General features: G+C 39.9%; 1 protein-coding gene across 5 annotated transcripts in view; it reads left to right on the top strand.

The window, feature by feature from the left end:
- Positions 1-13,519, top strand: part of Zfhx4 (zinc finger homeobox 4) — a 185,438-nt gene that overhangs the window by 166,789 nt on the left and 5,130 nt on the right. For all 5 annotated transcript variants that reach the window (XM_076911234.1, XM_034516916.2, XM_076911231.1 and 2 more), the window contains 2 exons: positions 240-357; positions 1,277-6,676. In XM_076911234.1, coding sequence (XP_076767349.1) covers positions 240-357; positions 1,277-6,676 — 5,518 coding nt within the window. The remainder of the gene's footprint in view (positions 1-239; positions 358-1,276; positions 6,677-13,519) is intronic.

Genomic DNA, 13,519 nt, shown 5'->3' with positions numbered 1-13,519 from the left:
TTGTTATCATTATAAAAATCTAGCTCTTCAAAATTCTTTAAGTCATAGCATTAGAAGAAGAATATAGGACTATAATAGTATTGAAGCAATAGAAGTCCCTGTTTGAGTTAGAAAAATATAAGTGGAAAATGCATATGTTTTCAGCATACTCATGCACATTCCTATGTACATATATACACCAGTATATTGCTCAGTGATTTCCAGACCACAATTAACACAAGTTCCTTTGGTGTTCAAAGGTGCCTGTCCCTGATGTAATGATGCCAAACAGTATGCTACTGCCAGCAGCTGCCCCTGAGAAATCTGAACGGGACCCACCTACAGTTATGGCAGCAGAGGGTTCTGGGAAATATTCAGGTATGCTTGCCTGTGAGGATACTGCATGGAGAAAACTTTCAGAGCTTGCCTTTGGGTAAAATTATCACTATGAAAGACATTTAAGAATATATATATATATATATATATACATATACATACACACACACACACACACACAATCTTTGGGGTTTTTCAATGAATACTTTGTTTACAGAATTTCCAACACTCTCACTCTCCCTGCAAATCTCCTGTGTCCCTTCCACCTTCCACTTCTTTATTATTGTTGCAGGTAAACACACACACACACACACACACACACACACACACACACACACACACACATGCTGAGTTCATTTAGTGTTGCTTATATGTACATGTCTTTAGAGCTGACTACTTGGAGTTATGATTGAACCACCTATGAGGGTGTTCATTCTTAAAGAAAATGGATTCTATCTCTTAGCAGCCACTAATTGTCTGTAGCTCTCCATCTAGGGCTGAGATTTCTCTTGTGAGATCTCCCCTATTCTCAAAGATGTTTTTAGTGGCAAAAGAAGAACAATAAACACTGCTGTCCAGAGTCTTATTTTCTAAGGCATATGTGCCATAACTATTTCTACCTGTCCTGGGACGATCCTAGTGACAGATTCTTGGCCAAGAACATTCTAAGTATTCTAATTCATGAACACCAAGTTCATGACCCCTGGTGAAGTGTTTATTGTAGTACATTGTGGTTACCTTTGACATATATTCTTCTCTGTCCTTAAGTTCCTTCAGGTTAGGGTTAATTTCCTGTTCATTTTATGAATATCTGGTGTAGTGTTTGCCACAAATGTGTCCAAATCACATTTCTATACAGACTCAATTAAACAGACATCACTATGGGCTTGAACTTACACTTGCTGACATTCAAGTTGTCAAGGTTCTTACCAGAAGATATGTCTGTGCTTTCTTCTAACAGGTGATAGCCCAGTGGATGACAAAAGCATGTCAGGTCTTGAGGATTCGAAGGTGGGTGTGGAAATAAAGAATGAGGAACAGAAGCCAGCAAAGGAGCCCATGGAGGCATCAGAATGGAATAAAAATAGCAGTAAGGATGTGAACATCTCAGATGCTCTGCAAGATCAACTGAGCGAACAACAAAAAAGGCAACCCTTGTCAGTTTCAGACCGCCACGTTTATAAGTATCGTTGTAATCACTGTAGCTTGGCTTTCAAAACTATGCAGAAGCTTCAGATACATTCCCAGTATCATGCAATTCGGGCCGCTACAATGTGTAACCTCTGCCAGCGGAGTTTCCGTACATTCCAGGCTTTAAAAAAACACTTGGAAGCAGGCCATCCAGAACTGAGTGAAGCTGAACTACAGCAGCTGTACACCTCCTTGCCAATGAATGGTGAGCTCTGGGCAGAGAGTGAGACAATGCCCCAGGATGAGCATGGCCTAGATCAGGAAATGGAGAGAGAGTATGAGGTAGACCATGAAGGGAAGGCAAGTCCTGTCGGGAGTGACAGCAGCTCCATCCCAGATGACCTGGGCTCAGAACCAAAGCGGACCTTACCTTTTAGAAAAGGACCCAACTTTACAATGGAAAAATTCCTTGATCCATCTCGTCCTTACAAATGTACAGTGTGTAAAGAGTCATTCACCCAAAAGAATATTCTCTTGGTCCATTATAATTCAGTGTCTCATTTGCATAAGTTGAAAAAGGTTTTGCAAGAAGCCTCCAGTCCTGTTCCCCAGGAAGCCAATAGCAGCACAGATAATAAGCCGTACAAGTGCAGCATCTGCAGTGTTGCATACAGCCAAAGTTCGACCTTGGAGATCCATATGAGGTCAGTGCTCCACCAGACAAAAGCCAGGGCTGCAAAGCTGGAACCAAGTAGGCACCCATCCAGTGGGCCCAGCCTCACAGCTGCTGTAAACAGCCCTGGCCAAGGGATGTTAGAATCCATGAGCTTAGCATCAGTCAACAGCAAAGATACCCACCTAGATGCCAAAGAATTAAATAAAAAGCAAACTCCTGAATTAATCTCTGGGCAACCTACCCATCATCCACCACCTCGGTCACCAGCACAAATCCAGATGCAACTTCAGCATGAGTTGCAGCAGCAGGCTGCATTCTTTCAGCCACAGTTTCTAAACCCAGCTTTTTTGCCTCATTTTCCAGTGACCCCAGAGGCACTGCTCCAGTTTCAGCAACCCCAGTTTCTCTTTCCATTCTATATACCTGGGGCAGAGTTTAGCTTAGGGCCAGATCTGGGCTTGCCCACCTCTGCCACATTTGGGATGCCAGGTATGACAGGCATGGCTGGTTCCTTGCTTGAAGATCTGAAGCAACAGATTCAAACACAACATCATGTTGGCCAAACTCAGCTCCAGCTTCTACAACAACAAGCACAACAGTACCAAGCTGCACAGCCCCAGTTGCAGCCTCAAAATCAACAACCTCCCCCACCACCACAGCAGCAAGCTCAACAGCAACCAAGCAAACTGTTGAAACAAGAGCAAGGTAGCCTGACAAGTACAGAATGCCAACTCATGAAAGACATGCCATCTTACAAGGAGACAGAAGAGGTGACTGAAAAGCAAGAAAAACCAAAGCAAGAATTTACAAATGATACTGAAGGACTCAAAGATAGCAAAGACATAAAGAAGCAAAAATCTTTAGAACCTTGTATTCCTCCACCCCGAATAGCCTCGGGGGCCAGGGGAAATGCAGCCAAAGCTTTACTGGAGAACTTTGGTTTTGAACTGGTTATTCAGTATAATGAGAACAGGCAGAAGGTTCAGAAAAAGGGTAAAAGTGGAGAAGGCGAAAACTCTGACAAGCTGGAGTGCGGGACCTGTGGTAAATTGTTCTCAAATGTTCTTATTTTAAAAAGTCACCAAGAACATGTGCATGGGCAATTTTTTCCATACAGAGCACTAGAAAAATTTGCTCGTCAATACAGGGAGGCCTATGACAAGCTCTATCCAATTTCTCCTTCCTCTCCAGAAACACCACCGCCTCCACCTCCACCTCCTCCCCTGCCACCTGCACCCCCACAGCCTTCAACTTTGGGGCCTGTGAAAATCCCCAATACAGCCTCTGCTCCTCTGCAAGCTCCACCACCCACTCCTCCACCACCTCCACCTCCTCCTCCTCCACCACCCCCACCCCCACCTCCTCCCCCATCTGCACCCCCACAGGTCCAACTGCCTGTTTCCCTTGACCTTCCCCTCTTTCCCTCCATTATGATGCAGCCAGTGCAGCATCCTGCACTTCCCCCACAGCTCGCCCTGCAGCTGCCCCAGATGGACACCCTCTCAGCAGATCTCAGCCAGCTTTGCCAGCAGCAGCTGGGGCTAGACCCTAACTTCTTGAGACATTCTCAATTCAAACGGCCGCGGACCCGGATTACAGATGATCAGCTGAAAATCCTGAGGGCTTATTTTGACATCAATAACTCTCCAAGTGAAGAACAGATCCAAGAAATGGCCGAGAAATCCGGCCTCTCTCAAAAAGTCATCAAGCACTGGTTTCGAAATACACTCTTTAAGGAACGACAGAGAAATAAAGATTCTCCATACAACTTCAGTAACCCTCCTATAACTGTTTTAGAAGATATTCGAATTGATCCACAACCTACATCTTTGGAACATTACAAATCAGATGCCTCATTCAGCAAAAGGTCATCCAGAACAAGGTTTACTGACTACCAGCTTAGGGTTCTGCAAGACTTTTTTGACACAAATGCTTACCCAAAAGATGATGAAATAGAACAACTCTCTACTGTTCTCAACCTACCCACCCGGGTTATTGTTGTATGGTTCCAGAATGCTCGTCAGAAAGCAAGAAAGAGTTATGAGAACCAAGCAGAGGCTAAAGATAATGAAAAAAGAGAACTCACCAATGAACGCTATATTAGGACAAGCAACATGCAATACCAATGCAAAAAGTGCAATGTGGTTTTCCCCAGGATCTTTGACTTGATCACACATCAGAAAAAGCAATGTTATAAAGATGAAGATGATGACGCCCAAGATGAAAGCCAAACAGAAGACTCCATGGATGCCACTGATCAAGTGCTGTACAAGCATTGCACCGTGTCTGGACAAACAGATACAGTCAAAAGCACTGCAGCCCCAGTAGCTAGTTCAGGCTCTGGGACTAGCACACCCCTGATTCCTTCTCCTAAACCAGAACCTGAGAAGAATTCTCCAAAACCTGACTATCCTGCAGAAAAGGCAAAGCAGAGTGACCCTTCTCCTCCTCAAGGCATTAAGTCAGCTCCCTTATCAGTATCAACTTCTTCAGAGACACAGCAGGCGTCCATATCCCAGCCTCCACCACAGCCACCCAAGCAACTGCAACTGATTGGAAGACCTCCCTCAGCTTCTCAAACTCCAATCCCTTCCAGTCCACTGCAAATTTCCATGACTTCTCTCCAGAACAGTCTACCTCCACAGTTACTCCAGTACCCATGTGATCAGTGTACCATAGCCTTCCCGACCCTGGAACTTTGGAAGGAACACCAACACATGCACTTCCTGGCTGCTCAAAACCAATTCCTCCACTCTCCTTTCTTGGAAAGACCCATGGACATGCCCTACATGATATTTGACCCCAATAATCCACTGATGACTGGACAGCTCCTGGGGGGCTCTCTCACTCAGATGCCACCACAGACCAGTACTGCCCACACTACGGCCCCCGCGAGTGTTGCTGCTTCCCTTAAAAGGAAACTGGATGATAAAGAAGATAATAATTGCAGTGAGAAGGAGGGCGGGAATAGCGGTGAAGACCAACACCGTGATAAACGCTTGAGAACCACCATCACGCCAGAGCAACTTGAAATACTCTATGAAAAGTACTTGCTGGATTCTAATCCTACCCGAAAAATGCTTGATCACATTGCGCGGGAAGTGGGGCTGAAGAAGAGAGTGGTCCAAGTCTGGTTCCAGAATACGCGGGCTCGAGAAAGGAAAGGGCAGTTCCGTGCAGTGGGTCCTGCCCAGTCTCATAAACGGTGTCCGTTCTGCAGAGCTCTGTTTAAAGCAAAGTCAGCCTTAGAAAGCCACATACGCTCTCGCCACTGGAATGAGGGGAAACAGGCAGGTTATAGCTTGCCACCAAGCCCTTTAATATCCACAGAGGATGGAGGAGAGAGCCCACAGAAATACATTTATTTTGATTACCCATCTTTGCCATTGACTAAAATTGATCTATCTAGTGAGAATGAATTGGCCTCCACAGTCTCGACGCCTGTTAGTAAAACAGCAGAACTGTCTCCGAAGAATCTTTTAAGTCCTTCTTCATTCAAAGCGGAATGTCCAGAGGATGTAGAGAATCTGAATGCCCCTTCAGCTGACGCTGGGTATGATCAGAGTAAAACTGATTTTGATGAGACGTCATCTATTAATACGGCCATCAGTGATGCAACCACAGGAGACGAGGGAGCAGCAGACATGGAAACCACGGGAGGTTCTGGGGAAGTGAAACCAGCTTTGTCCCCTAAAGAAACCAAAACTCTTGACTCTTTTCCAAAACCAGCAACCACACCCACCACAGAGGTCTGTGATGACAAATTTCTCTTTTCTCTCACAAGTCCATCCATCCACTTCAATGACAAAGATGGTGACCATGACCAAAGCTTTTACATCACCGATGACCCTGATGACAATGCTGACCGCAGCGAAACATCTAGCATAGCTGACCCCAGCTCACCAAATCCATTCGGGCCTAGCAACCCCTTTAAATCCAAAAGCAGTGATCGGCCTGGTCACAAGCGCTTCAGAACCCAGATGAGCAACCTTCAGTTGAAAGTCCTCAAGGCTTGCTTTAGTGATTATCGGACTCCAACCATGCAAGAATGTGAAATGCTGGGTAATGAGATCGGTCTGCCCAAACGAGTGGTGCAGGTGTGGTTTCAAAATGCCAGGGCAAAGGAAAAGAAGTTTAAAATTAACATCGGAAAGCCCTTCATGATCAATCAAAGTGGAACGGATGGCACCAAGCCGGAGTGTACCCTCTGTGGGGTGAAGTACTCTGCCCGCTTGTCCATCCGAGATCATATTTTTTCCAAGCAGCATATTTCCAAAGTGAGGGAGACTGTGGGCAGTCAGCTTGACCGGGAGAAAGATTACCTTGCTCCTACCACTGTTCGACAGCTGATGGCCCAACAAGAACTGGACCGTATAAAGAAAGCTTCTGATGTGCTGAGCCTAACAGTACAGCAGCCAGGCATCGCAGACAACTGCTCCCTTCACGGTATCAGCTTGCCAGCAACCTACCCTGGACTCCCTGGCCTTCCACCAGTCATTCTCCCTGGAATGAATGGTCCTTCCTCCTTGCCGGGATTTCCACAAAATTCAAACAGTAAGTCTCTAAAAGGAGAGTCAGTCTACCTAATCAGGTGGTAATAGACAGCCAGACATATGTGACCAAGAAAGAAAAGGCACATTTACATGTCCTCATTTCAGTAATTAAAATTGAAAAGTTACTTAAAGTATATATAATGTATAACATAAATACGTACATATATGTATGCATATATGCATCTGTGTATGTATACATGTGTGTATGTACTCATACATATGTATGTATATACATACCATATATATATAGTATGTATATAATAATATGTATTACTGGACATAATTGATAGCCAGATGTAGGTAAACCTGAACAAAGACAGGAAAGTCAAGTTCATCTATAAAACAGCAGATTTTCAGAAATGGGTCATTTTTAGCATTACTTTATTACTTTTCAGATATATTAACTTATTTCAATACAAATGTGACATTTGTTTTGCGTATTAAAAGGGTGAGACATTAAAATATAAACTCACTGGCATTTTAATTTATTTGCAAGGGGCATTGTTTTTTTGTTGTTGTTTTGTTTTTGTTGGTATTTTGGGGTTCTTGTTTTTGTCTTTGTCTCTTATTTGTTTTCTTGCCCCTGAGATTCAAACTTCAGGGTTCTTGGGTCACTGAAATCTACCCATCTTTTCCTCCCAAGTAATGAAGCCTATATTGAAATTTCAGCGATGAAAACGTGACTTATGCAGTCATTTGCAGGTTAGCATGTTATGAAACTGGAGGCTTGTAGCTGCTATTTCTGTTGTTTCAGTGAACTTACAACTCAAGAAATCCATATTGCTCAATATCTTCTATTCTCCCTTTTATCAGCTAAGCTTTATAATCAAGACATAACAAAATGGTAGAACTAGTTGAAGTAGCCTCAAACAACGAATCCAGTTCTATGTTCATGGTTAATGGAATTTATGCAGATGTTTTGAATATAGTATATGTAAAAGTCACATAACTAATATTTAATACCAGTTATACACAATCAACTAAAATATAAAGGCATATCTCTCTTGTAATTTGATTTGTTTTTAAATTTGTCAGTTCTTTCCTTAAAGATTGTTTCCATTTATACTCTTTAGATCTAGCACTTGCCAATTGCATTTGCAAAGTTCAGAAAGAATGTCAGGAATGCCAATTCTCAGTATTACAAATGAGACCGTTATTTAAATTTCAATCTTTTAGTATTATTCTTCTCTAACAAAAGTCTACATCATCATTGTGGTCTTAAATTGTCTTTATTCTTAGCTCTGAAGCCTTGGACACAGTAACATCCGATGTCCATTCCGCCACACTGCCTGATTAGTTTCCCACCCTCCATCATCCTGTTAGCTTTAGGTAGAAGTATGGTGCCAAAAAAATGCATCTTCAATAAGCCTTCCATTAGCTTCCCACCAACTCCTCTATTCCCAACGTTATTTCCTGCCTAATTGTCTGAATACTCTTGGGATTGTAAATGTTAGAGCTAAAACACATTTTGGTTACACTGTCATCCTGTTTTATGTGCAATGGTGACTTTAATTGGCATATATATGTGTCTGATACAGAAATCCATGATTGATCAGTCACAGAAAAATAGAGTCTTTAAAACTAATATCGTCAAAACAATTGAAGACCTACTTTATTTCACATGTCAGTTTTGACTTAGGGTGACCATGTCATCAGCTTTGTATGTGGTAGTCTTTCTCTGCACTGGGTCAGAGGCCTTTCTGGGACAAAGGACTTTTCTGCCAAATATCTGATACTAGTACCTAGAGGGCCCATATGATAGGAGGAAAGAACAGAAGAAATATTTATGAAATTAAACTCCACCATAATAAAATTTATATCCTTCCCTGAAATATATACCTTCTTTATAACTGTCAGAATTGCTGGAAAAAAATGTTGGAAACAGGTCCTCTATAGCTGAAAATAAAGTTAAGCCCTCCAGGTACCCAGGAACTCAGCACTTCATCTCTCGCTTTATTAAATTGTGGACAAAAACCAACCAGAGGGTGCTGTAAAGAGCAAAGTTCAACAAATGTTGCTGCCTACTAGAATCTTCAGTTTGTATTGGATTAGTCATTTATTTGTGAGGGATTTTAGACATTAGCACCAGAGAATAATCACCAGGCTCCCATATCATAGCCTGAGTTCCAGCACTTCCAAGTGAATGACTTTTGTAGGTTAATTTACCTGGTTCCAAATGGAGTAAAGATGGCAACTCCATCTTCGCTTTATTTTTCTAGAATATTATTTCTAATGAACTGTGTGCATCTGTCTCATAGTGAAATGTGGACACCCCAGAAAATAATAACAAATGAAAGTTCTTTCCAAGTAAAATTTGTCTGTATTTCTTTTTTTCTGTAGTTATTTTTATTAGGCACATTCATCACATGTAGTGTTGGGGTTCATAAAAGCTATTTAATCAAGTATATTATGTACATTGAACATAGTCACCCTTCAACAAACCCCCTTCTATGCCTTCTTCCTTCCACTAGTCTCATACTTTTTTCTATTCTCCCGTCTGCTCTCACATTATGCACACATCTGTATGTACATATCTCTGTGTATATATGTACATATATACAGAAGTATGTATACATGGTCATGTGGCTTTACATAAAATCTAACATATTCTAATAAAAAATAGCATATTTGTCCTTCTGAGTCTTGCTTATCTTGCTATTACAATAGTATTAATGACCTCAATTGTTTTCATTCCCCATGAAAAGCCTAAAATTGCATTCTTATATATGGCTAATTAAAACACCATGTGTATATATCCTACACTTTCTCTTATTTGTACATCTTTCAAATCAAAGCTTCACTGAAATCCATTTTACTTCAACCAGAATGGCAATCATAAATAGTATTTCCATCATTGCTGGTGAAAATGACTAGAGAGAAACATCTTTACACAGACACACACCTGCTGGCAAGAATGTAAGTGAGTGCGTACAATATAGAAGTCAACCTGGGGGACTATCAAAACACTAAACACATATTTACTCTGTGACCTATGTATACACTTCTGGATATATACCAACCAGATATAGCAGCCTAGTTACTGAACCTACCTATATGCTCATCAATAGATGTCTCTCTTTCTTATAAGCTATGGGTTCTTGTTATACTTTGTTAACTATATTGCTATACTGTGAAACTATAACATTTTATCTTGGACCTAGGCTGACAAGATTTAGTTATGGAAAACAAAATTCATTTTAAAACATCACATCCCTTTAAAGATGGGTTTGAAGCTTTTGATCTGAAAAAATGCTAAAACATACTCCAGGGAATATGAGCCATTTGATAAATGCATTCCTTTGCCAAAGGCTGTACCCCAAATTTGGTTATTTGCAAAATATGTGCTGAGTTCTATTCACCAATCTTAGAAGGTTTCAATTTAAACACTCATTTTTTTTTCTTTTTCTGGAAGAATATTGTTGTTCTCCAATAATCATGGAATTTCCTTTACTTCCAAGATACCTTCTCGTGATTTACAGAATAAAACCTAATACTACTTAATTAGAAGGGCTTCAAGGACAGCACTGACTATGTATTCCCAGTCCTAATCCAATATAAGCATTGTTCAGTTGTAAACAGTAAATTGTTGATAGTGTCTTTCACATTGATATAGTGTTTTGCTGTTGTGGTGATTTGTAAGTGATAAAAGAGCAGAAGAATCTTACATGCTTATTTATATCGTATCCTGAAAAATATTAGAAACTCAAAACTTGCATTTTAGCCTTAGGCAATTGGTTTCCCATTTCCCAAAACATGCTAGAAAAATTACTTGACTTTCTGATTTTAACTTATTTCTCATTTTAAAGCAATGTGTAGTTTTAAATATTCCGTTAGTGTATGGTAATACAAACTAGCCCAATTTTCTTAATGGACTTTCTTTCTTTAATTACTAACTTATTTTTGGAGCATGAAGAATACAACCCAAGTCCTCAGGCATTATGGGTAAGCCCTCTAGCACTGATCCACACTTTCATCCCCTCAAATGGGAGTGCAGAACCTTCCTTTACATTTTTTACATACTTTGTTTTAATTTACAAGCACATTTGGTGTGACTCTGTGTAAGAATAACACTATAATTTTGGCATGATTACCTTTTGTCATTTTGTCCCATGTACTTAACTACTCTTAGTTTCACCTCAATAATAAACTTTTCCTCTGAATAGAAAGACTGCATTTAAGTTCATTCTGAGGCATCTGTCTATGATATCGATAGATAGATATATAGATAGATAGATATAGAGATATAGAGATTTGATTTTTTTTGAGACAGAGTTTATCTTGGTAACCCTAGTTGCCCTGTAACTCACTATGTAGATCAGGATGACCTTTAACTCACAGAGATACTCAGATCTCTGCTTCCAAAGTCCTTAAATTATAGGAGTGTACCATCACTGTTGAAGCAGCCAGGCATTTTCTTTTGCAAGAATTGTTATTAAGAAGCAATAGATGATTATTTCAGATAACTCCAAAGGAAAGGATGATAGAATAAGTAACCTTTTAATTTCTCAAATAAAATTTCTAAAAACTATAATAGGAGATGAAAAGTGGGGGGGGGAATCTATTGTAAGACTAGATGAAATCAGGGACTATTCTATCTCTAGTTGGCTTTAGTTCTGAGCTGCCATAATTTATTCTGTATCACAACTATTATTTTTTCCTCCTCTTACTGTAGTTTTTAGTATTTGGCATCTAAACTTCAAACTATCAATTTTTACAGGTATATCATCTACTGGGAAATTTGCCATTTTAAAATTGTGTCTTCTTTTTCTAAAATTTTTACTGAATGATTGAGTCAACTTAGTTATATAGACATGAAATTCCTAAAAAGACACATTGCTATCTTTGACTATGTCCAATAAGATTCCTCCTCAAGGTTCCAAAAACACCCTTTTACTTCATCTAGATTAAACCACTGGTATCCCATCTAATGAGAAAGTTGGAGTTGACAATTATGATCCATCTATGGTCATAACTACAAGTGCTGTTACTCATGACTCTTCAGTCCCTTATATTGCTGTTGCATTCTCATGCAAGAGTAGCAATCAACCTAGCTATTTCCTCAGATTTAAGATGGGGAATGTTTAAGTGAAAGGGAGTACAATTGCTGAAGCTGAGAGTGCACCCTTGTATTAGACCGAGAATGAGCGAGCAAGAAAGCTCTTTCTCTATAACCATTATAACAACACAAAGTCAGTTCTTCTGCCCTTAATTATGGCACTACCTGAGTCACCCAAACTTTAAATTTATTATGTACTGTTGCATGGTATACAGCAGAGAATAATATGAAAACAGGATAGTACAAGAGAAAGGAATGTTTAAAATGACTCAAAGCCGGGGATATAGCTCAACAGTATAGCTCTTGTCTATCGTTTTTAAGGCATTGGATTTGATTGCTTGCACCATAGGCAAACATAATTTAGTATAAAATAGAACCCTTTCAGTAATAGTAATTTCATTGCTTTCTCCTTGTAAATAAAGTTAAGAAAAACATAAAGGTTCCAGATGTAGTAAGTCAAGAGAGAAGACAGACTTTACCTGTAACAACAACTTAGTCACTGTCCTTAGCACTGCATAGAAAGTTGCCTTAAGAAGCCATGAATGAGTCGTCTCCTCACTCATTCCTGTATGAGCCCTACAAAGCCTAATCCACTTTCACTGTGAAATTAGTTTGAATGAGTGAGCCACGTTTTCAATAGATTGAGGGCGTTTGATATCACTTGATATCAGGTATTTTCCAAGGAATTTAAAAATATTTATACAAAAGAATTGATTCCGTGTGATGAATGGCAGCTCTAAAATCTAGTCTCTTCTCTGGCTATTTTTACTATTTACAGCGAGTGATGTGAAGTGAATGATAACCTTATATATAAAAGTTCAATGTTCAGCATGTATTCTCCTAAGCCATCAAGGATATTAGGAGGCTGTTTCCTAACATGGTAGGGCCTCCTCAGAGATATCATAAGTAAGACTGTAGAAATTGTTCACAATCATGTCTGAGAAGAGATGGGCATGGATGATAAAATGAGAAGCATCCAGTGGTAAGTGAAATTCAATAAAACAGGATGATTCTGATAATGATCAAGATGGGATCAATCACACTAGGACATACACACACAAATATGAAAATCATGGGCTCCCTATGATATGCCATAGTGCTTGTATTCAATTATGTCATCCCTATCCTTATCCTCTGAATTATCCCAGTATTACATGTAGGCAATAATAGAATGTAAACACTATGCAGATGGTTTTGACATTGTGTTGTTTAGGGGGAAATGACAGGACAAAGAAATTGATATAGGCCCATTATAGATGCTATTTAAAGGTACTTTTGATTCATGGTTAGTTGAATCCATGACATTAGAGCCAGTGTATGTGAATGAATGTGAATCCTATGAAGAACAAAGAAAGTGGTTTATTTTTTACTGAAGAAGGGAAAAGAGAAGTTTGTACATATTGACTTATCTTGTTTCTTAAAAGCTATACTTTGCATTTGGTCAAGAAGCAAGACTAGGTCCCCAATTACAAGATGATTCTAAATCCTGGGAACACTGCCTATGCAGCTACACACTGCTAACTGTATTTTATTCACCCTGGATTGATTCTATCAGATCCTGGTGCCTCCAGCACACTCTTTGTCCTTTTCATTTGGTGAACTCCCTTAGTTCCAGAACAAAGATTTAAGATTCTCATTATTCCTTCAATAGCCAACATTATTTGCAGAAATATTTTTTTTGGAAAAGCACAGGCTTTTCCAACCCCCTTTCCATCTTGAGCTCTCCTTCAGATTCTCAGAAGACTATCTGATAAAAATGGCTTTGTCCTAGGTAATTGCTAGCTATGA

Source organism: Arvicanthis niloticus, chromosome 13 (genome assembly GCF_011762505.2).
Source record: "Arvicanthis niloticus isolate mArvNil1 chromosome 13, mArvNil1.pat.X, whole genome shotgun sequence".
In the NCBI taxonomy this organism is placed as follows: domain Eukaryota; kingdom Metazoa; phylum Chordata; class Mammalia; order Rodentia; family Muridae; genus Arvicanthis; species Arvicanthis niloticus.
The sequence above is the reverse complement of the archived record's forward strand: the minus strand, read 5'-3'. Positions and strand labels throughout refer to the sequence as shown.